At 40.3% G+C, this 25,104-nt stretch overlaps 1 protein-coding gene across 2 annotated transcripts; it reads right to left on the bottom strand.

Moving 5' to 3' along the window:
* Positions 1–267: 267 nt before the first annotated feature.
* LOC149229752 (uncharacterized) lies at positions 268–2,056 on the bottom strand. Of its 2 annotated transcripts, XM_089375902.1 has the most exons (3): positions 1,850–2,056; positions 641–1,505; positions 268–558 (listed from the first exon to the last, which is right to left on the bottom strand). In XM_089375902.1, the coding sequence occupies exons 2-3, from the start codon at positions 1,497–1,499 to the stop codon at positions 278–280; spliced, it is 1,140 nt and encodes a 379-aa protein (XP_089232028.1). In that variant the 5' UTR covers positions 1,500–1,505; positions 1,850–2,056; the 3' UTR covers positions 268–277. The 2 variants fall into 2 exon arrangements, with proteins under 2 accessions (XP_089232028.1, XP_089232027.1); XM_089375901.1 differs by lacking the exon at positions 1,850–2,056 and having other exon boundaries at positions 641–1,839.
* Between the last annotated feature and the right edge of the window lie 23,048 nt (positions 2,057–25,104).

The raw sequence follows: 25,104 nt of genomic DNA, 5'->3' as shown, positions 1-25,104 counted from the left end.
TTTGCACGTGTGTTTTTAAGCTTGCATTAAACATATAAAATCCATGAGTCGAGTGTCATGCGAATCCATACATAAGATCACAAATTGTACTAAGGCAACGCATAATACAGATAACACATCATCATATGTAACAACGACTCATCCAAAAACCGGTATGTATATATATATATATCGTGTGGCGCACTAAGGCGCTCAAAAATAGAAGTACGTGTCCCAAAATCTCAGTACATCCGAGTCATAATGTCTCAAAATAACAGTGGAAATAAAACCTAGGTGACTAATCGGCTGGGTGGTGCTCTCTGTAGTACACAGCCGCTCGTGCTACCCGCCTCAAAAGGCGGTGCACTCTGGGTTCCACACCCACTGTGTGGATCTGATGCTCCACAGGGACCTCCTCGACCCCCTGGAAATCCGGTATCCCCTCCAGCAACCCCTCAAGGTTGCGAGCCACAACCTCTGGTGTGTTGGCCGCTGGAAGGGCTAAGGCCAAAGCTCCGGCTCCTAGGCCCTCTCTCCGTGCCGTGACAGCCAGGCCAATCGGTCTAGTAGGTCCTACATCTGCATGAGGAGACATTCATTAGGACATGTACAAAAAATAAAAATAAAATATGCAAAACTCAAAAGACAAAAAGTGTCATACCTGCATCATCCCACTGTTCACCCGGAGGCAGCGCCAAGTCAGGATCATTGCGGAAATCCATCCCCGCATATGGCCAATCCTGTACGAAGATCTCCTGCTGATCCAGCCAGTCTCTGAAGTATGCCCCCCAGCTATGTGGTCGGCCGCCACCCCCACGTGGCATGACCCGAGCCCATCGAGTAGCCCTCGTCTCTCGAGGCTCTCTGGGGGCATCCACAGCCATAGACTGCAGCCGCATGGCTGGTACTCGCTCCAGAATGAGCGGGACCAGGATCGATCCATACCCGAATTGCTTCGTCTCTCCGCGCCGGCAATTGCTCAACTGCCTTTTCATGTTGTTGCACACTGCGGTGCACCAATCGAACACGACAGGCTCGAGACACTCAAGGGCTAGCAGGAGATGGGTCTTAGACGCCTCATGGTTCGCCATGCTGCCCGCTGCCCGGGTCACCATGAACAGAATGGTGCGCAGCACTATGTCTCTCACTGTGGGAATCGCGCATTTCCCACTCCGCGTCTTTACCGCCCCTGGGCAGACCTCAGCCATTAAATCATCCAGGGTACCACCGCTAGGTCGCTGCCCCTCTAAGATGGGCCTCGCACCTCGGCGCGACAACCCGGTCAGGAAGAAAATATCCATGTGGTCGAACTCGATGTCATGACCACGAATTGTGAACTTCTGATCCACTGGGTTCCAGGCTCTGATTAGCATCTCAAGAAGGTCGTGCTGGGCCCTCAAGCGCGGCGTGAGGAAGAATTTCATGAATCCGCACGCCCGCATGGCGTTGCAACAATTCACATCTCCCCAAGCAGCCACATCCTCCACATCATGGACTCTCTCCTGCCATTGAAAAGCCATGATGTCCTGCATGAACAAATAAAACCAATCAGAAGAAGTTCCAGGAAAAATTCACGTCCATTTTTAAAGAAATAAAATTTTTCCGCGCCAGCGCGACTGTTTTAAAAACAGCCGCGCTGACCATGGCAGCTCTTTGTTAAAATGCGGGGTCAGCGCGGAAGAACACGCCTTTTCCGCGCTGAACCGTGGTTGGTTACATTGACCCTTTTTCGATCAGCGCGACCCCGTGGGCAACTTCCGCGCTGACCGAGGGCGCACCCATGCAAATAAAAATGCCCAATTGGGCCTATTCTACCGTTAAAAAACTACTAAAATGAACTAGAATGCAGGGCAAACGAATGGGAACCTACCTGGAAGAAGCAGATCTGGAAATGGTCTCCGGATGGGCTGGAAATCGCTCCGTCAACTTTTTGGCTTCTCCACGTTCTTTGCACTCCGAATAGTGAAATGGTAAAAATGACTTATTTTACCCTCCTATTTATAGTAAAAATCCTAAATTACCATATTTTTTGGGTTTTTTCCATTTTTAGCCATGAAACTAAACTTGGTTCTGTTTTCAAGCATGTTTCATATGTTTTTTACGTGTATTGAATGGATTTATGCGGGTAGTGCCCTTGTGCAGGTACAGGTATCGCCGCTTGGTTATGACAATCCGTGATTCATGTGATTCCCAAAGTGTCGTCTCTAAGCTCTTCTCCGACGTTAAACGAGAGAAGATGGCCGAGCTCTCTTTCAGCTCGTTAAAAGGAACGAAAGACGGTCGTTTTTAAGCTCTTTTTCCGACCGTTAAACCAAAAAGATCGCCGGGTGTTTGTCGTTTCGCACTCGATATTGGCTCTAAAACGACGTGTCTTCGACCATTTTTTTACTTTTTCCGGTCGGCGACACTCTTTATGAAAAGTACTCCTCGGTTGTAATGGCCGGGCGGTTCTTTCGAGCATAGGTTTACACTTTTTCGGGCTCGAGAGACACAACTGTACGAAAAAGGACCCCCCTGGAGTCTCCTTTTCCGCATTCTTTTCAGACTCTCTAAATAAGAAAAGACGCCGAGTTTTCCCTTTGTCAGGCTCGTTAAACACTTAATGACATCGGACATCGTCGAAATGACACTCTTCAAGCATATGTTATCCCCGTCAAGCTTGTCACCCAAAAATAATCGGGGTACCTGCCTGCAAAGGTGGGGAAAATGGAACTTTGATTGCAGTCGTCTCGGCAGTACGTCGCTCTTGAACATGGCACTCCGCTGTTTCGTGTCTGGGTGGGGTCATCTCACCTCGTTTTCACTAGCCTCCATGGGTTTGGGATATCCTATTTGACCTCTCATCTGTTCATTGCTATCATCATCTTATCCGCTGCTCATTTAATGTCAAGTACTGCCAAATCCGTTATAGTGCCGTTATGTGTTCAAGAGAAGTTGTCCTCTGCCACAAAGCAACCTCGTTCGCTATCTCATCACAAATTATTATACCTCTGTCTCGTGTCGCTGATGTGGGAATTATTATGGCCCACCTTCGATCAAAGCCACTTCTCGTCGACATCAACTCATTATCCGAGAACGTGACTTAGAGACTCTTTCCAGGTGCCTTGGAGCCTGCATGCCTCAATGGCAGGTTCTTCGTGTTCGACGCAAGGTTTGCATCATTGGCCTGCGATCGGATGATTCCGTGGGTGTTCGACACCAGCTCATTGATTCACACGCTACGGATTGTACCTATAGTACCTTGAGGGCCATTGTCATTATTGGTGGTACCTCTCGCGTCTGTTAACGGTTCTCATCATTGACCGGTAATCAGGCGATGTTCATACATGTTCGACTTCAACCCCTGTATTCACATGTGTGGACTTGTACTCTGTTCGGGTCGAGATGGAGCGCAAGACCCTGGATCCTTGCTCACTGTGGTCCAGGTTGCGATTTTGTGGATAATCATAACTCATCAGTGGATGGCTGCGCCCATACCTGAGTCTTCATGGATGGCTGCGCCCATACCTTGTCATTATTATGGTCTTTTTATCTGGGTGGCTGCGTCCACACTATAGACCAGTTTTGCATGTCTTTTGGATGGCTGCGCCCATGCCGAGACTGCGTGTACATGATTGTCAGAGATTTTTCGGTACTTCCTGGTGGTGTTTCAGTTCGGCGTGTGTTGTAAAGCATTTCACCCCTCCCACTCTCTCGGTCTTCATGCTTTAGGGGGCATCTGTTACACAGTAATTTGTCACTGCCTTCCTGTCAGTCACCCTGCTGTGTCAAAGAAGTCACAATCACTGAATGTTGTGCCCTGAACTGGCTAAAAAACCCATTTTTCCAAAGTTTTGTGCATCAGCGCGTCTGTTCCTAAAATAACCGCGATGACCAGCGCCCCACAGTGTATTTCGTGCGCTGCCATCGCGGAAGAACATCACTTTTCCGCGATGACGCACAGCGCGGCTTTCACGTGTCCTTCCGCGCTGACATGGCTTGTTCAGTTGCTGTCATGTGCTGACAGCGCGGCAGTCTCCATATAATCCGCGCTGATCCAGTTTGGGCGAATTTGTTCAAACAACCAGCCTTCCAGATCTTTCCAGGCTTGGTTGTTAGCTTTGTGAATGTCGACTCCCTTCTATGGCATGTCTGTTCGACTCTTTGCAACTACTCCCCTTGAAGATAAGCTCATCCTTCCACCTTTCTAGGAGACTCCTTCTCCTATATAAACCTCCACCATTACCATGAGCAGCTAGTTAGAGGATAGCTAGATTTAGCTTGGATTATACAAGAGCTTGTAGTGCTCAGATTGCTGCTATAGGTGTGGTGTGTTAGGAGTGGAAGTGATTGATTGCTTTGGGAAGTTTGTTTGTGACATTTGTGTGAGAGAGAGAGACTAGTTTGTCTTGGGAGAACCATCTTCAAAGGTGAATGCTTGAGACACATGCTGACTGATCCCTCCTGAGAAGTTTATCGACGTCAGAACATTTGGTTGTACTCTTCTCTATTCAAATTAATAATAGATGACTGCCATTATTGTTCCATTCTCGTTTGTTATATGCAATGGATAAATGTGAATTATGTCTTTTCTGACTGGCATATAGTTACTTTTACTAGATTTTATGCTTGCGTTCGTCTTCCTTTCGTGTGTGCAGGTGTCCGTTCGCGGGGATCGCGGAGGACTATGACCAGCTGAAGCGAAGGAGCAAAGGAAACATCTCCTCGACAAACGACAGCGCAGGAATCCAAGTAGGTGCTCTTTACTTCTTGTCTAATTGTAACTAGGAACATGCGTGACGGCATTGTGTGATTGTTGCTAGACCCCTGTTGGGCTAGTAGGGATCGCCTCTATCCGTAGAGGGGATTTACCTTCTCAACAGGCTCATTCAACTTGTCCCATTTCAGGACTAGCTCTCCTACTTGGTAATCTTTATCTCTTTCCAGATGGCAATCAAACCATCTCTTCATAATCATTTGGTGATTTCTAAATTTATTTATGGCTTTATCTCTCAATTCCTCCAACCTCACTAGTTGGTTGATCCTTTTTTGAAGTAAGGCTGAATGGGTCCCTCTTGATGCTTGGGAGAGCTGTAAAGAGGGAAGAGTAATGTTGGGAGGTAGGATGGCTTCCTGTCCATAGACAAGGAAGTATGGGGAGTTTCCTAATGCTACTTTTGGGGTGACCCTATCGGCCCAAAGGGAATTTGTTAGAGCGTTGTGCCAATTCCTCTGGTTGTCAGTGACAAATTTACAGATTATGCAGATGAGGTTTTTATTTGAGGACTCTGCAACTCCATTTCCCTGGGGGTAATAGTTTGATGCATACCTTATGTGAATTGATTTATCAATAGAAAATTCAGTCAATTTCAGTGATGAAAAGTAAGAAGCATTGTCAAATATGAGAGTGTCAGGGATGCCAAACTTGTTGACGATAAATTTCTCAATAAATGATATTACCTTGTCTTTGTTTACCCTCCAAAGCAGGATGGCTTCAGCCCATCTGGTGAAGTAGTCGATTGCCGTGAGTATATACTTATGCTGCTATGAAGAGTTCGAAGTGATCTCGCCTATGACATCTAGGCCCCATTGCTGGAATGGGCGATAAATCATAACGGGCCTGAGGGGAACGACTGGCTTTCTTTCTCGTCCTGCAGCAGTTTGACATACCTTGCATTTCCGAGCATAGGCATGCGAGTCTCTGAACACTGTGGGCCAATAATATCCAGCTCTTAATATTTTGTGAGCAGTGATCTCTCTGCCATAGTGACCACCTGCTGGGCCGTTGTGCATTTCTTTCAAGACATGATCGAAATCATCCTTTTCCAAACACCTCAGCTAAACTCCATCATAATTTTTTCTGTATAATGTGTCATTGGCCAAGTGATACTGATTAGATTTCAATCTGAGCACTCTCCTTCATGATGCATCCATGTGCTCGGGACATGAACCCCATGTTAAATAAAAACGTATGTCGTAGTACCACGACTCAGGGTCCAAAGGGACTTTCGACATTTCACGCTCACACATCAACGTCTCATTAATCCATAGGGGCTCCTCCTTGAATTCTACTTGTGCATTCCATATGCTCTACGCTTGCCCCTTCTTTATCTGCCAAGGCTTCTGCCATGAGCTCACACAATCCCTTCCCTCGAATTATCTTCGCCGGCTTAATCTCAAGGTCATATTCTTGAAGAAAGGTTATCCAATTCCCTCTCCGTTCACCCATTTATTTCTGCACGAAGAGGGCTCTTACAACAGGATGGGGAATGATTACTTTAGTCCTGGACTTTAATAAATAAGGGCGAAAATGTTTTACGACTTTAAAAACCGCAAAGCCTTGTTTCTCCACGTCTGGGTAGTTCAGTTCTGCTCCCTGAAGATTAGAGCTCATATAAGAAATAGGGACTTCGTTGCCATCATCATTTTTTTGAGTGAGGATTGCGGCATATGAAACATCAGAAGCGAAAGTGTACAAGAAGAATTCCTTGTTGAAATTGGGGCTGACCAACGCAGGAGCTTCTACAATGGCCTCCTTAATTCACTAAAATGATTTCTTAGCTTCATCACTCCACCTATACACAACGTCTTTCTTCATCATTAGTTGCATGGGATGCACTATTTCTGCGAAACCGGAAACGAATTTCCTAACGAAATTAATTTTCTCGAAGAAATATTGCATTGCCTTTTTATTTGCAAGGGCTTGTATTCTCATGATGGTATCTATTCTTTTAGGATCAATAACAATCCCTTCTTTAGAGAGGATATGACCCATTAGTTTCCCTTCTGTAACTGCGAAAACGCTCTTCTTGGGATTCAACGATATTTTGTATCTTCGGCATCTTTCGAAAATCTATTGCAGGTGATAAATATGATCCTTTTTGGCATACGATACACAGTAATGTCATCCATGTACACTATTACTGATCTATTAATCAATCCTCAGAAAGCTATGTCCATAGCTCTCTGAAATGTGGCACCTGCATTAATAAGTCCAAACGACATTTTACGGTATGTGTAAGTGCCCCATTTAGTGTTGAAGATTGTCTTAAGCTGATCTTCATTCGATACCAACACTTGATTATATCCCAAAAAACCATCCAATAGGGACAACATTTCAGACCCAGAAACACACTGAAGAATGTGTTCCATAGAAGGGACTGGATAGTTATCTTTTTGCGATGCTTTGTTCAGGTTTCTAAAATCGATACATAATCTGATGTCTCCATTTTTCTTTCTTACTGGCACAAGATTGGCTACCCAGTGGGTGTGCCTGACAGGAAAAATGATTTTGGCATCCAACATTTTGTTTAATTCTTTCTTCACCAACGGTTCCAGGCTTGGATGCATCTTGCGAAGCTTTTGTTGGTATGGCCTAACATCCTTCTCCAACGGAATCACATGTTGCATAACGTTGGTATCGAAGGTTTTTAAGTCGTCATATGTTCATGCAAATACGTCCTTGTACTCTTTAAACAACTTAACAAATGCAGCCTTTTCTCGTGGAGATCATCCTGGACCCAAATTAACAATTTTCTGGTCTTCTTTGGTTCCAAGGTTGATCGATTCGTACTTCATGGATGAGCTATGTGTTTTGCAGTTAGTCGACTTCTTAAATTTATCATGCAGGTCATACAAGTGCTCCATCTTGACAACTGACTTGGGAATTGTATTGGACTGATCTTTTTCCTCATCTCCACTCTCATTCATAAGCCTGTCATGCTCTTTTTCATCAATGAGTGCATTTTTGAATGTCTTCTCGCAATGCAGGAACTCAAGGATTTGCTCGTCACCTTCGAATACCTGCCAATTTGAGATGTTATCAGGTACGGATGGTCTGAAAATTAATTCAACATAATATTTATTCTTGTTTAATCTAAGGTCAGGCAAGAGTTTTGAAGCCATACTAGCCATCAGATCGACATCTTGGTTTTGCCCTTGAGGTATGTATGTGATATTAAAAGAATCAAAACTGTCAATTAAGCTCCATACCTCGTGTTGATATCTTACCAGGTGTGGTGAATTGCAGTGTATCCTTTTCCTTACCTAGTCCACAATTATCTGTGAGTCACCAAAAACTTTAAGATTTTTTACCTTCATATCAATGGATTTCTTCAGGCACTGCAGCAAGCCTTCATATTCTACCGTGTTGTTGGTGCACGCGAACTCAAACCGGTTAGCCATTAGATGTTGGTTCCCTTGCAGGTCAATGAAAATGCTTTTAGCACCTGCACCTTCAAGGCAGTCAGAGCCATCAAAATAGACTGTCCAAAATACAGAATCTAATGTTACATAAATTAAACTTATTTCTACGAAATTAGTCCTATCATCTACTATAATATAGGATAATTCATCAGTTGGATTGCAAGGGAGAGCTTCCAACTATGTGTTTATTGCAGTTTCTTCAATTGTCTCTGCATGGAATTCTCCAAAACAGGTTTCCGTGGCACAAACATTGAAACTATAATTCCCAAGGATAGAGTTGGTAAACATTACAGGTTCATTGGGGTCGTTTAGTTCCGTCACCACATACTTCATGTATCTTTCTCGATCAACTCTCAACATATCACCTTTTCCCTTCTAAGGCAGCAAGAGATGGGACCAATCAGTTGAGAAATATCCATTCAGTTTTGCTGACCAGTCCCTACTAAGCAACATTCCATAAGCCTCGGGTATGTCGACTACCACTATGTCAATGACTTGTGTGTACTGTGGTTTGGCAGCCATCCGAATCAGCACATCTTTCAATTCTCCAATTACTTTCACATTCGTTCTGTCCAGTTGCATAATTCGAGTTCTAGTTTTCTCAAGTATTGCATGAAGTCTTTTAGCAACAACGTAAGGCATAATAGCGGACAAGGCACCAGAATCTACCAAGAAATTGTATATGTTCATGTTGAAGATTTCAAATGTGATAAGGAAAGGTGGAGTCATGGATTTTGATTTCCTTCCTATCATGGTTGCATTGACATCTTGGGGGGTTCGATTCATCTTTGACAGAGTGGCTTCCATGGCTGATGGTGTTTGGGTTGTACTGGGGGTACTAACAGGTCTGGATGCCGACTTATTGGATTGGCTACTTGGATTGGTGGGAGATTTGCAATTTCGTTCATTCATAGATTTCAAAAGGAGATCTCTTTGCTGCGTTAACTTTAACAAATCGAAGTATGTGATATTAGTTCGAGATTTATTAAGATCATCCACAATGTTGTAATCAATGTTATAAACAGGGTAGGGTAGAGTAAACATACCTGTTTTGCCATTCTTAGGTGGGAGCTTACCATTTTGAGTCACCTTCGTTGCAGTCAGAGATGTATTATCTTTTGTGGATAGTTCTCAACTGGAATACTCTTGGAATCACCACTAGGTCTAACTTTCTCAACAGGAACTTTAGGAGAGGATGCCTTCAAAGGGAGAACATCTTTCTTTGTCTGGTCTATAGGCTTCATCATGCCCGCAAGTGGCCCTTTACTTTGTGTGTGGATTTCATTAGTGTGGATTTCTACTGTACTACCTCCTTCTTCGTCATCGTTCTCACTTCTATAGAAATTTGATGCAGGAGCATGTGACTTAGAGGGAAAAAGTCTTCAAACATATTCCAAAAATTCAAAAACAATCTACACTCAAGGGAGTGGGGTCCTTTAGCCAACAATTGCCATGCTTTCCTAGTTTAGGATAAGGATAGAACTAAGAATAAATCATGCTAAAATCATCACTTATGGATAGCTGTAACAAAGCTTTACGCTTTAAATCACTCTATGTAAAAGCATTCTTTTATAAAGGATAATGGCTGAGCAAGGCTTTATCTATTGATTATAAATAAAATGACGAGAGGCTCATAGTGAGAGCTGTGCCAGAAGTATTATCCTTTGAAGAAACCTCTCTCTGTGTATCTACATTGATAGTTCTTCGTTAATTGATAATTATATGCGTGTATCAGTTCAAGTGCTTCTTCTGAGTTTGAATATGGATGAATTGGTCTTATTTTCCCATGAATGTTTAGTCTGAGCCTTTAAGATTTCTTTTCCTTCATATCGGCGAGCGCAGGCTCTTAAATCATTGCATAGAGTTTCACGAGCAAACTCTGTTTTACACAAGGAAATCGTGATATTTCCTTAGGCGGAACATAGTTCCAGACATAAGACTTTATTGGATTTGGTTCATACCCATATCGGATCCAAATCGATATCACAATATCACAAGTGGAGTGTGGAAGAGACCTTTTGAACCACCGAGTGCTGAAGCCCCGATAGTCCGGACCCGAAACATTATAGAGCAGGGTGGAAAGGGTGTCGGGTCTGCAAGTGTATCGCGTCGCAAGTTCAGAGCGGGGAAGCCAAGTCCTTGGAATAGTGGGATCACCGATTGTGATCTCCGATATATACATATATATATCGCATCAGAAGAAGGAAGGAGGAAGGGCCATTAAAGGCATCGATAGTGTTAATTCTTCAGAATTAACATAAAGATTGTTTATAGGCTGTGACAGTGGTTCTAAAACACCGATAGTGTATTTTGTTCCTTCGGAACAAAACCTCCGTCGATCATGTATATTGCGTTATAAACACATTTTTACTTGTTTAAAAGCAATGATAGTGTATTACTGTAATTCCTTTGGAATTACAGTCCCGATAGAGGATAAGGGCTATGTGTGAGAAATATCGCTGATAACAAGGGTTGGGGCAGTCAGAGGAGAATCCATGAGGCTGTCAATTAACAGTAAATGACTGATACGCCAATACAAACAGAGGGAGAAATTTGGCCTGATATTGAAGAATTAATAGCCATATTTGAGAGGTTGCCCATATCGCCTGCACCCAGGCCACCATTAGTGGTATCAGAGCAACCAACTGACATTGGATTGAATCTTAGAAGCAGGAGAAGGAAAGTTACTATGGCTTTCAGATTTGGAAGAGGATGAGGACGTGGTGGAAGAGGAGAGTTTGTTGCAAACGCCGAAGTAATGGAAGCTGTGCAACAGATGCAAGCTAGATTGGATTCATTAACAACAGGAAAGAACATAGATGATGGAGATGTTAGTGAACCTGAGGTTGAAGTTGCAGAGGAGGAAGCTGTAGCAGTTACTCCTGAGATGAGGTTCTTTCAGTCAGTGTTGAGATCCATGGCTAGGCCAAAGATAGAGGTATTGATATATGAAGGAGGATTGAATCTAGAAGAATTGATAGACTGGATTAATGGCATGGAGAAATTCTTCGACTATGAAGAAACAGAAGATGAGAAGAAAGTCAAGTTTGTTGTCACCAAGTTAAAAGGCCATGCAGCGCTTTGGTGGGATGGTGTGCACGCAGAAAGGAAGAGACTTGGCAAGCAACTAATCAAGAATTGGAGCAGGATGGTAGCAAAGCTAAGAGGTAAGTTTTTGCCAAGTAATTATCATCAAACCTTGTTCAAACAGATGTGGAATCTTAGACAGAGGTCTATGATAGTGAAAGAATACATAGAGGAATTCTACAAGGTAAGCATAAGAGCTGGAGAAGCCTAGGATACAGATGAGAAGGTGGCTAGATATATGAATGGCCTTAGGATGGACATTCAAGATGAAATAAGTCTACTATCTCCTAAAACAGTAGAGGAAGCTTATCAGATAGCACTGAAAGCTGAAGAAAAACTCATGAGGAAGCAGTCTGCCAGAGGGAGAGATACTTTCCGAGGAAGGGGAAGTCAAGGTGGTAGAGGGAGATCTACAACACCTAAAGATGGAGTTAGCAGTAGCTCAACCTAGCATACATCCACAGGAGGTGATGCAAAAGGCAGAGGGAGTTTTTCTAGAGGAAGAGGAGGCAGAGGAAGAGGCAGAGAAATAAGATGTTACAGATGTAACAAACTGGGACATAGAGCTTTTAAGTGCCCAGATAATGCAGAAACAAATAAGAGGAATGCCATTGTTGCTCAAGCTGAGGGAGAAGCACCAAAAACAACAGTGACAGAAGAAGAAAATATACCAGAGAGAGGGGAATCTTTGGTAGTTAATAAAGTTCTGCTCAAGCCAAAAAAGGAGATGGCTAAACCATCACAAAGGAAGACTTTATTCAGGACAGTGTGTAAAGTCCAAGGGAAATGTTGCCAAATGATCATTGATAGTGGCAGCACTGATAATTTGGTATCTACAGAAGTGGTGGAGAAATTGAAGCTGAAGACAATGAAAAATCCAACACCTTACAAGGTTTCATGGTTGCAAAAGGGACATCAACTGTTAGTAAATGAACAATGTGAAGTGGAATTTCAGGTGGGCAAGTATAAAGATAAAATTGTATGTGATGTGATGCCAATGGATGTGTGTCACATATTGCTTGGAAGACCTTGGAAATATGACAGAGGAACCATGCACGATGGGAAAAGAAACACCTACAAGTTTGGAAAGGATGGTGTCAATCATACGTTGCTGCCTTTGCAAGAAGAAGATGTACCAGGAAAGAAGACTGATCCAAAAACTTTGTTACTTGGAGGAAATGAATACTTGAAGCAGATTGAAGAAAATGAGGTAAATTTTGCTGTAATTTGCAAGCCCAAGGTAATAATGACTTCTACTAAAGTTTCTGATCTACCCATTGAAATTCAAAAAATGTTGGAGAAATATTGTGATATTATTGTTGATGATTTGCCTAATGAATTACCACCCATTAGAAGAATCAACCATCATATAGATTTGAGTTCATGATTGTCCAAGAGCCCATGAAGAATTTTGTCCTCAAGAGTCTGATGCAGGAGCATGTGACTTAGAGGGAAAAAGTCTTCAAACATATTCCAAAAATTCAAAAGAAATCTACAGGCAAGGGAGTGGGGTCCTTTATCCAACAATTTCCATACTTTCCTAGTTTAGGATAAGAATAGAATTAAGAATAAATCATGCTAAAATCATTGGTTATGGATGGCTGTAACAAAGCTTTACACTTTAAATCACTCTATGTAAAAGAATGCTTTTATAAAGGATAATGGCCGAGAAAGGATTTATCTATTGATTATAAATAAAATGACGGGAGGCTCATAGTGAGAGTGGTGCCGAAAGTATTATCCTTTGAAGAAACCTCTCTCTGTGCATCTACATTGATAGTTCTCTATTAAATGATAATTATATGCGTGTATCGGTTCAAGTGCTTCTTCTGAGTTTGAATATGGATGAATTGGTCTTATTTTCCCATGAATGTTTAGTTTGAGCCTTTAAGATTGCTTTTCCTTCATATCGACGAGCGCAGGCTCTTAAATCGTTGCATAGAGTTCCACGGGAAAACTCTATTTTACATAGAGGAATCATGATATTTACTTAGGCGAAACACCTAAAACTTTATTGGATTTGGTTCATACCCATATCGGATCCGAACTGATATCGCAATATCGCAAGTGGAGCGTGGAAGAGACCTTTGCAAAAGCCAATTGCCGAAGCCCCAATAGTCCGGGCCTGAAACATTATAGAGCAGGGTGGAAAGGGTGTTAGTTCCGCAAGTGTATCACGTCGCAAGTTCAGAGCAGGGAAGCCAACCCCTTGGAATAGCGGGATTGCTGATTGTGATCTCCGATATATACATATATATATATCGCATCAGAAGAAGGAAGGAGGAAGGGCCATTAAACGCACCAATAGTGTTAATTCTTTGGAATTAACATAAAGATTGTTTATAGGCTACGACAGTGGTTCTAAAACACCGATAGTGTATTTTGTTCCTTTGGAAAATAACCTCCGTCGATTGTGTATATTGCATTATAAACACATTTTTACTTGTTTAAAAGCAACGATAGTGTATTACTGTAATTCCTTTGGAATTACAGTCCCGATAGAGGATAAGGGCTCTGTGTGAGAAATACCGTTGATAACAAGGGTTGGGGCAATCAGAGGAGAATCCATGAGGCTGTCAGTTAACAGTAAATGATTGATACACCAATACAAATAGAGGGAGAAATTTGGCCTGATATTGAAGAATTAATAGCTAGATTTGAGATGTTGTCCATATCGCTTGCACCCAGGCCACCAAAATCCCACAGTACATTGATTTGAGATTCTTCATCCAAGGGCTCTTCTACTTGGTATTCTTCCTCATTTTCTTGTTCTGGATCCAGCTCCACTATAGGTTCTTCTTTGTTAAGGAGCGATCCGATAAGAGCCAACTCTTCCATATTTAAATTCCCTTCATTGGGTGGAGCAGGCAATGCAAGTTGACCATGACCACCTTCTGTCTTCTTATGATAGAAAGGTTTGAAGGGTTTTCTGTTGTTATAATCTCCTCCATTCCCACTTGTACTCTCTCCAGAATTCCTTTTCATATCGATGACTGTGTTCGTCAATTTCTTAATGATCCGATGCAAACCTTCCACATCTGTGGTGTCCCTTTCTTTGACCTCAGCCACTTTGTTATCACTCCCATTATTCTTCTTGGATGATTGAGAGGCTTTCTTTCCTTTAGTCATATGATGACATGTTGTGAGACTGATCATTTCATTCTCGACTTTTATTGCTTCATCGATAGCACCTTGTAAGGTTTGTGTGTTACTTCTCTTGACCCACATCACAGTAGGGACAGGGAGAGCAGTGATGTAGAATTCCATGAGCACCTCATCAGTAGGTCTAGTGTTAGCCAGGATTTTGTTGAACAAAGTGTTGAACCAAATGTTAAAATCCTTGACCTTTTCTTTGGTTTCCATTTTTAAATGGGATAGTTCTAAAACTAAGGCCGCGGGTGTTTTGTCATCGCCAAAATTGTCTAAGAAGGCCTACTGAAAGGCACCCCATGAGGTGATCGATCCTATTCTCAAGATAAAGTACCATGTGGAGGCTGCACCAATCAGAGTAAAAGGGAACAAGCGACATACCACATCCTCATCGGCTACCCCCAACATGCGCACGGCTAGGAAGAAAGAGTGAATATGGTTATCAGCAGTGTCTCCCCACTCAGGGTCGAATTTAGGCAATACTCTTTCTGCATTCTTGGGTAAGGCATGCTGCTGCCTAGGTACCACTATGGCATCCTGTGCAAGCCAGGGAGGGAGTGCTCCCAGAGGAGGTGGGGGTTGATTCCCACCCGGAGGAGGTGGTAGAAGCAGATTCCCACCTGGAGGGGGCGGTAGAGGCAGATTCCCACCTGGAGGGGAACATTAGCCATATTATGGATAGGGAGGTTCTGGTTGAAGGTTTCCCTCGGGTGTTCTTCGTTAGGATTTTCCAAATCAGGCCAGGGATTACCTTTAGAAGGGGGATCCTCAGGAATTTCTTCCCAAGGAGTGTCGATACTTTGCAAAGACTCTAGCACAATATCTTCAAGAGAAGGGGCTGCAGATGTCTCTTCATTTATGTGATAGATCCTTGGCTTTCTTTTAGCTATCAGAGGTAAAGACTGAAAGATGGGGAGCTGTGATAGGGAATGAGCGTAAGCACGAGTAAGTACTTTGACTGGTTGTTCCTGAGTGACAGGGTACTCCCATAGTCTCTCTTCCTTGGGTGACCCAACACACGACTTAGAGGGATCTCTGTTTCTTCGAAATGAGGCTTTTCCAAATGGGAGGAAGGATATTTTCGACCTTTACGATCCATGCATTAATCTTTTCGAATCCATGCGTGGCATTTATAAATGAAATCCTGTAAAGCTATGGACGGTGGTTCAGGCCCTCCTTCTAGCACCAATTTGTTGACACAATGAATGTTTGTTGGGCCAACAAAGGGAACTAACCCGATCGCAGACCCTAATTAGATCTGCTCTCGTTTGGAGTGGCTAGTTCCAATAGGTTTTAAAGGATCTCGTAAACTGTTATAGATGTTGAAAGATTGCTTCTTGGAGGAAGACTTCAATTAAATCAACAAAAGAAACAACTAACCTATACGTATCAAATCTTATCTACACTAATTCTAACTACTTATGCTAGTCCTAACTATTCTAATCTATCCCGTAGGAGCATAACAAAAGAGGTTAAACATCATATATGGATTCCAAGTCCAAATGAACCAATTACTAGTTCACAGATGAAAAAGGTTGTATTAAATCTTAATTGCAATCTAATTACTCATACAGGAATTCACATTCCTTTCCATACAAATAAAACTTGCAACTGATGTTTAACAAGTTTAGAATCAGCAACCTTTCATGAATTAACCATGGTAACAAATTATATTTGAATAACCAAGACTAGTCACGAACTATCTGTTATCAATATGCATAAAAACAAAACATATTTATATTTATGCCAACAACAACACCCTGATTCCAAACACATGAAAGAAGAGGAAAATAAATATGAAAAAAGCTCTTTCTTGACCAAACGATCATCTTTATTAGCACAATAAATCAAAAGGTGTTCTGCCCAAAAAAAGTCCTCCCCTCATCTTCGGAGGTAATACTTATGCAGAAGGAACTGACCCTCTGTCTTCCCTTAAATTTTCACCTCCCTTCTCTTTTCAATATACAAATCAAACTATACAGACGTAGAATAGTTGGTGTAACCGCTGACACGTCGGGGTTACATTTGCTGGACTGTTCTACTTCCTAGGGGGAAATGAACAGCTGCCGATGGAAAGGAGAATGACTGCATGTCATCTCTTCATGATGAAACTCGGGACAACTTCACTTTTGGAATACAAAGGCAACACGTGGAAACTCGATCGAGAACGCCTAAGGCTAGATCTTTACCTAGAAAATACCCGCATATATGAACTCTTCGGATCTGCTCATGCGTCTTTTAATCCTCGCCTGCAGAGATAATTAACATTAGCTTTATGATTATGAAACATATGATAGAAATGCTTAAAAACAAGTTTGCCCTCATTAAAACTTTATAAAATGATAAGGCGTATTAAAATCAAAAGGAGCGAGTGGGAAAGAATCGGCCCCTGGTTCAACAAAGGTTGTGGTGCGATCGAGTCGCAATCGCACATTGCAACGGGAAATCACATACAACATCACCCCTAGCGGATTTTCCTTTGAAAACCTAAACCACAATAGTTTATCGGAATACACGGGAAAACCCGTGGCCAGATCATAAGGTCAGACTTCAAATATTATGCACCCGGGTTTATAGTTATTGTCGGGTGCACTAATCGCACCGCACCTTATGTATAAGCCTCAGGCTCCACCGATTGTGATATGCGATAGGCTGGACCAGAAAATATATATACTGTGCTTAATATTTCCGGTGGGTCCGGTAGATCGCGGTGTGCCTTATATATAAACCTTAGGATCCGTCGATTGCGATATGCGATTGGGGAAGTGGACCCGAAAATATATGTATTATGCTTGATAATCCTGGCCGGTTCGTTGTTCGCATCATGCCTTACGTATGACTGTAGAGTTCCGCCAATTGCGATTTGCGATGGGCTTCGGACCCGAAATAAAATGTGTTGCGCTTAGTAATCCTGGCAGGTCTGCCATTCATGGAACATTGAAGCTTGGGCTTTGGGTCTTAGCAAAGTGCGATTGCAATTTGCGATTGAAGGCTTGATCACATCACATTTATTCATGAGAGATAGGCCTTTTCCTTGATCAATGCGACCTGCGATATACAATAAAGGTATGCAACGAGGATGCGTGGAGATGTTAAGTCATGCGTGCTTTGCAAATAATTTCTATTATAAAAGAGTTATAATAGGAATAAAGGTGCGATGGAAGGTTTTGAGAGGTAAAGAGTGGGGGTGGTTATATGTGTGGGTATAGGGCACCATGAAGGTTTATGAGGATTAAAAGAGTCCCAATGAAGGATATGAATGAAGGGCTAGACTAGGTTATGAATGAATCATGCAACATAGATTTGTTCAAGGGGGTCTTGACCATTAAGAATTGAAGATTTGACTCGGCACAGAGTTAAAATCCCTGAGATAAAAACAGATCATTCGGAGAAGTGAAAGATCAAACTTGTAAGGGGCCCATTCAAATTTTCTACCAGAGCATGTTTTAATAGGGTGGTGGTTGTGGCCACAACACAGTGTTGTCCATGCATGCTATCAGGGTGAAGTATAATTCAAATTTTGAAGCTAGTGCTTCATGTCCTGCTCCTCTTGATGGCTTCTTGTTAGACTTATTGTGTAAACATTTTGTTTCATAGTGCCTGTATTAGTTGCAATGGAACCATTTTAGCTTGCTCAAGTCATTCTTGTTTCCATTATTTTGGTTGGATTTAGGTTTTCTTTAGGTCTTCTTTCCCTTTCCCTTCTTTCCCTTCCCAACCAAGGAAAAATGCTCTTCATCCCTAGCTCTCGATGATGTTCCATCTTTGGTTTTTCTCCTGAACTCTTCTTGAACCAAATCATACCACAAGATTTTCCAATTCAGTAATTTTTCCCTTCCATTCATATAGTCTTGGTAGTGGTTCCAGGATTTTGGAATGCCTAGAAGAGTTAGTCTCGCTAGGTTATCTTCAACATCATTCACCCAACTCCTCCAAGCTCATCTCAAACTTGTGTAAATATGGAGAGATATTGTGGATTAATATCATATTTTTGCATTCTTATGTTTCAAAGTTTGTCTTTCAGGGCCAATTTTTTATGGTCACTGCTATTTTTGAATAGCTCAGTCACTGTCTTCCACATAGCATATGGTGTTTCTTTTCCATGGAGATTTGAGACCACATGGTCTCTCACACCTTTTAGAATAATTCTACTAGACTTTACAACATCCTCCTTCCATTGGGATAATTTATACGCATCAGACTGTTGGGGTCTTGCAATGTAATTTTTAACATATTCTAACACACCATCATCATCAAGCACTGCTCCCATTCGATCCTTCCAAGCTATGAAATTTGAGCTACCCTCTGGGGCATACTCCAATCTCATTCCGTTGAAAGACATTCTCCCGAATTTGAAGAAAAAACTTTTGCACTAAAGCTTCAAATTCGAAATTCCTGAGGGACAAGTTCGAAATACTAGTTCTAATATGATTGCAGGGCTCTAATACCATGTAGGAATTTGATAGAAATTGCAACTTCTCAATATTTCAAATTGAAAACAAGAGACACAATTCTACTCTACTAATCTGCGAAATAGAAATCACAATTTAGAACAACATGCATATACATGCAACAAACAAAACCACAAGTACACAATGATTTCTATGCGAACCCAACTAGAAAAAACCCCTCAAGCCTCTTTGCATTAATCAGTTGAATAGAGAAACTATTACAATTTCTTGCTCCAACTTTGAGCACAACTTGCAAAAGAATAACTAATCTCTCTACTGAATGAGAGCCTCTAGCCAACACTTAGCCAATTTCTATTCCTCTAGTATCTTATTTATTTGCATAAATCTGAGCAAATTCGATGTCCTAAATAATAGGGAAGTGCATATTTCCTTGCACAATTCCCAAGGAATTGATCTCCTTACTGCATGCAACAATTGTACACTCAACTAATATACAACTCATGTTACATTTCCCTTGTCTCCTCCACCTTCGTTGAGAAATTCGAATTCCATGCATGCTTGAGCTATTTTGGGTTGATTGATCAAGTAACTAACGAATCTTTGATTTAGACTGTTGTTCCATTGCTCAACTAACCTTCAACTAACTCCATCAATAGTTAGAGGTCAGTTATCTGAATACAATTGAAAATAACTGAACTAGATTGCTAAAATTTAGCAATCAACACATGTATGATTGAACTCCAAGCCCCTAACTCGAATTTTCTGAGGTAATTGAGTGACAAGAGTCATGTCACACTAGTTAACGACCTCTAAGTTGTCTTGCTAATGTGGAAATTTGATTGACTCAATTTTACTAAGGCTAAAACCAAATTGAGCCTTTCTGTAAACCTTCTTAATGTAGACCTCTTCCCTTTTATGTTTTGTTGCAATCAATTTATTTGGTGTTTTATTTGCTTCCTTCTACTATTGTGTTAATTTCCATGTTGTAGCCTCTACCCTTTAGAGGAATATTTGGTTTATTTGGGAATGAAAGGGAAAATGTTAGGTCCCTATACTACTAGTGTAACCCCTTATTATATTATTGTGCCCATATAGTCCCCAATTTGTTATTATTATGCCCCATAGAAGCCCACAATTGCTATTGTTGTGCCCCTACAATATTATTGTTATGTAGGCTCTAATTCTATTGGGACCCCTTAGACTCCTATATATAGAAAGGAAGGTATTGTCATTTGTATCATCCAAGAATTGTTCATTTGTGTAATGTAAAGGAGGTTTTCCCCTCGAAAGGGCTGATTTTTAAGTCGTTGATCTATCTTTTCAATCTTTTTGTGAGCTGGTTTCATAACATTTGGTATTAGAGCTTTGGATTCTAGGGTTTCGCTGCTCCAAATAGGCCATCGTGGAATTTTTGCTATAAATTATTCTCTACGAAGTTTCAGAAGATACCGTGAAAACCAGTTTGAGCAGAACTGTTTCTAAACCTCGGGCCTGAATTTTGGGTCTTGTCTTGCTATATTTTTGGAGATATGATCTAAGAAAGTTAGGGTTTTGTCAAGCTCTAGAATTCCATCTCAAACATGTCATTGTCGCAATTTTGCTATAATTTTTCTTCTACGAAGGTTCAGACTCTGAAATTAAAACCCATTTGAGCCGAAATATTGGTGAAGCTCGGGCCCGAATTTTAGATCTTGTTTCACTATAGTTTTAGAGATACACTCCAAGACATTTAGGGTTTCTGCAGGCTCCCAAATTACATCCCAAACATGTAACCTTGGTAAAATCATCATAACTTTCTCTCTGAGTATCATATTGAAATTTTGTAAGAAGTTACAGAAGGAGGACGAACTTTAATTTTCTGTGTATGGTTTTCATGTTCGAAGGTTGAAACAGTGACATGTGGCACTTCGTAAAAGTTTGCTCTACTGAAAAAGTATATAATCAGGTGATCTTAGGAGCTTGGGCATAACACTTTCTTGGAGAATCCAATTTCGATCAGACTAGTGGAATTGGAAAGAGGACACAGAGGGATACTGCAGTACACAAGTTTAGACCTTGGTTATTTGAAATTTTAGAGTTAAAACAGATTCAAGGTTGAGCTGCTAAAAGTAATAAAAAGAATGTCTTGAATGAAAAAAATAAAAACACCTAGTAAGCAAAATTGGATCGATTATTTGAAGAATGTGATAAAAGCTAAGATAAATAGTTTTATATGTGCCATGGAAGATAATATCGATGGTAGGGAAGCAAATTTGAAGAAAGGCATGGAAGATTTGAAGAAAGACATGGAAGGTTTGAAGGAAGGTGGGACAAAGCTACTACAAGAAAGGCCTCCTAATGACGAAAAGGTAGTAGAGGAAACTCATGTTGAGAAAAAAATAAATGTTGATAATGATTACATAGAATCTAACATTGGATTGAAGACCCACCATATTCCAAAGATCGATATGAGGAATTTTGATGGCAATGATCCCATAACATGAATACTACAGATGGAGAAATATTTTGAGCTACATGATGTGAAACTGTTACAAATGGTACGTATTGCATATTTATATTTAGGACCGAATCAATTTTTATGGTATAACGGGATTTTTTTTATCGTAAACCACTTTTCACTCGGTCAATTTTCACGGAGAAAATGATAGCACATTATGAGGATACAAAGAGCAACACCTTCTTCATCCAATTGATAAATCTCAAACAAAAGGGTTCAATGGAAGAGCACATTGAGGACTTTAAAAAATTGAATATAAGGTTAAATGATATTCCAGAGAAGTGGAGGATTGATGTCTTAATAGGGACTTTAAAGTATAACATTCAACATGAGGTTCGCCTTTGGGAACATGATTCATTAGAGAAGGCATACATGTTGGCAAGAAAAATTGAAAGCAAAATTATGGCAGCAAGGAAGCCTACCACTCATAACTATAAAGATGGAAGTATTGTTGCTCCTAGCCTTTCAACACCTACAAGGTTGAGACCACAACAATTGGAAGAAAAAAGAGAAAAAGGTTTTTTTAAAATTGTGATAGAAAATACATTAAAGGTCATAAGTGTGATGAGAAGAAATTAATTTACATAGATGGGGAAGAGGAGTAAGAAAAATAAAAAGAAACATAAAAAAGAGAGGATATACACCAGGAACGAATCCTAGAGAAAGAAGAAATGAATCTAACCATATCTTGTAATGCATTGATAGGAATTACCACTCAAAATCTCAAGATAGAAGGGCATATCAAGAAGAAAAAGGTAACAATGTTGATTGATTCGGGTAGTACCCATAGTTTTATTCACTGTAAGATAGCCAAGGAATTGAATTGCTTCCTATATCCAGCACCAAAGTGTCAAGTAATGGTTGCAAATGGAGGAACCATAAATTTCTCTGGAAAGTGTCGTGATATCAAGCTATCCATGGGAGAATATGTCTTGAATAATCCGATGCTTTCCATTCGAATGGGTGGTGCGGAAATTGTACTAGGAGTTCAATGGATACAATCTTTGGGTATGATAGCTTTTAATTTTCAATAACTTCTCTTGAATTTTTTTTGGGAAGGAAAGGATGTTGAATTAAGGGGTATCACGGGGAAACCGAGAAAGATATTAATCTCTAACATCATGACAAAGATTCTAAATAAATAACAACGGGGCGAAATTGCACAATTATGTTCACTAGAGGTACCCACATCAAAATCATCTATTTATCCAGATATCCAAAAAATTTTGGACAATCATTCCAAGGTATTTGATATTCCCAAAGGCCTCCCACCTATTCATGATAATGATCATGCTATTCATCTGATTCCAAGAAGTGTTTCCCCAAACATCAGGCCTTACAAATATCTATATGCCCAAAAGAGTGAAATTGAACATACGGTTGCAAAAATGCTAGAGGTTGCTATAATTCAACCTAGTCAAATTTCTTTCTCTGCTCTAGTGGTATTGGTACACAAGAAGGATGGATCATGGTGCATGTGTCCAGATTATAGGGAGCTCAATAAGCTTACTATTAAAGATAAATTTCCCATTCCTGTCATTGATGAATTATTGGATGAATTACATGGAGCAATTTACTTCACCAAGTCGAATCTTCGTTCAGGATATCATCAAATAAGAATGAAGATTGAAGACATTCCAAAAACAACATTTAGAACTCATGAGGGTCATTATGAATTTTTGGTCATGCCTTTTGGTCTTCCCAATGCACCTTCTACATTTCAAGGTTTGATGAATTCCATTTTCAAACCTTACTTAGAAAATTTGTGTTAGTATTTGTTGATGATATACTAATCTACATCAAGTCTTGGAAGGATCATGTTCAGCATGTTGACATGGTGCTCAAACTATTGGAGGAGAAGCAATTATATGCAAAAATCTCCAATTGTTTCTTTGGAGTACAAGAGGTGGAATATTTGGGTACTCAGTTAGCTCATAGCACATCTTATCATCCTGAATCTGATGGGAAAACTGTGATAGTGAAAAAAAGTTTGGAAGGATATATCCATTGCTTTATCTGATAAACAGACATAATGGGTCAAGTGGTTTCCTCTGGTTGAATGGTGGTATAACACTTCCTTCCATACTGCAGCAAAAATGACCCCATTTATGGCACTTTATGGATATCATCCACTGTCCATCACATCATCTTTAAAAGAAAATTCTAAGGTTCAAGCAGTGGAGGATCACATCGAGCATCAACAACAAGTTCTAAAACTCTTTAAGGATAACCTCACTTTTGCGCAGAGTAGAATGAAACAATAGGTAGATCAACATCACAACAAAAATAAGTTTTGATGTAGGTGACTGGGTATTTCTATGACTACAACCATACAAACAAATGTCCCTAAAGCAAGATAAGAAGGATAATAAATTCACCAAAGTGTTATGGTCCGTACAAGGTGTTACAAAATATTGGTACTATGGCACCTAAGTGCACCTAGTTTTCCATGTTTCATGCTTAAAGAAGGTTATAGGTGATAAGATCCCAGTTCAAACAATATGGCTAGAACTTGACAAGGAAGGAAAAGTCATATTGGAACCTGAAGCAGTCACAAAAACAAGAAATTTACAGCTACGAAATCGATCAATTTCAGAATATCTCATTAAGTGGAAGAACTTACCCACTGAAGATTCCACATGGGAGGATGAGAATTTTATACAAAAGCATCCAAAACTACTCAAGCGTTGAGGAAAACACTTTTTGAAGGAGAGGGGCATGTTAGGTCCCTATAATACTAGTGTAACCCCTTATTGTTATTAGTGTAACCCCCTTATTGTATTATTGTGGCCATATAGCCCCCATGTTGTTATTATTATCCCCCATAGAAACCCACTATTGTTATTGTTGTGCCCCTACAATATTATTGTTATGTAGGATCTGATTGTATTGGGACCCCTTAGACTCCTATATATAGAAAGGAGGTCTTGTCATTTGTATCATCGAAGAATTGTTCATTTGTGTAATGTAAAGGAGGTTTCCCCCTCGAAGAGGCTGATTTTTAAGTTGTTGATCTATCTTTTCTATATTTTTGTGAGCTGGTTTTATAACAATGACTAGAAGAAGAAAGAATGGTCTATGTAGGGGGAAGTAATAGTGATACGGAAACAATACAAGAGATAAACCATGTTTGATAAGGGCACTAGGAAGAAAGATGGCCAATCTAAGTAGAAAGAGATATTTGTTTATGTATATTCCAAACAAGTGTCTTGGATAATTTTTAGCAAAGTTTAGAAATTTTAGAGGAAAATTCATCAAAAGACCATGTTAGCATGTTGATACATAAAAAGTAAATATCTATATCAGAATCTTAAGTGGAATTTTCAAGAGACAATGGTTCATTAGAACAACCAAAATCAAAATAATCAGCAAAATATACAGCTTCTGAGTCAAAATTAGAACAAGAGTTAAACTATCATGGATCAATGTATGATGAAAATAATTCTAATATATTTATACCTTTCTTTGATTTTTTTTTAAGATACTTATCATACCAATGAAACTCTTCATGAAAGGTTTGCAAAACTTGGAGAACTATTTTTTATTTCCTTTCCTTGAAGAGCATGAGAAATGACTAGAACCAAATGATTTCTTTGAATTTGGCTTAAAAAAACAATGATCCTAAGTTTCTATCAATTGGTTACAGAGAAAATGGTTGATTATTTTTGAATGCTTCTTAATTTTTTTAGAAGTAGTGAATTTTGTGCTTGTGTCCAACAAAGTTTTCTCTATTTCTTGATATAGACATGTAAGAGAGTAATCTTGAACATTTTTTTCCTTTTCTCTTGAAGTATC

Source organism: Pinus tabuliformis, chromosome J (assembly GCF_031772625.1).
Source record: "Pinus tabuliformis cultivar Carrire ecotype Pingquan chromosome J, CPIR1, whole genome shotgun sequence".
Lineage (NCBI taxonomy): Eukaryota > Viridiplantae > Streptophyta > Pinopsida > Pinales > Pinaceae > Pinus > Pinus tabuliformis.
Note: the sequence above shows the minus strand (reverse complement) of the source record. Positions and strands in the feature narration are given on the sequence as shown.

Bases quoted from the DNA above. Each gene is read 5' to 3' on its own strand.
- LOC149229752 (XM_089375901.1), bottom strand. From the start codon at position 1,511: ATGCAGGACATCATGGCTTTTCAATGGCAGGAGAGAGTCCATGATGTG. The intron at 559-640 runs GTATGACACTTT...CTCCTCATGCAG, and splicing joins TGAACAGTGGGATGATGCAG to ATGTAGGACCTACTAGACCG.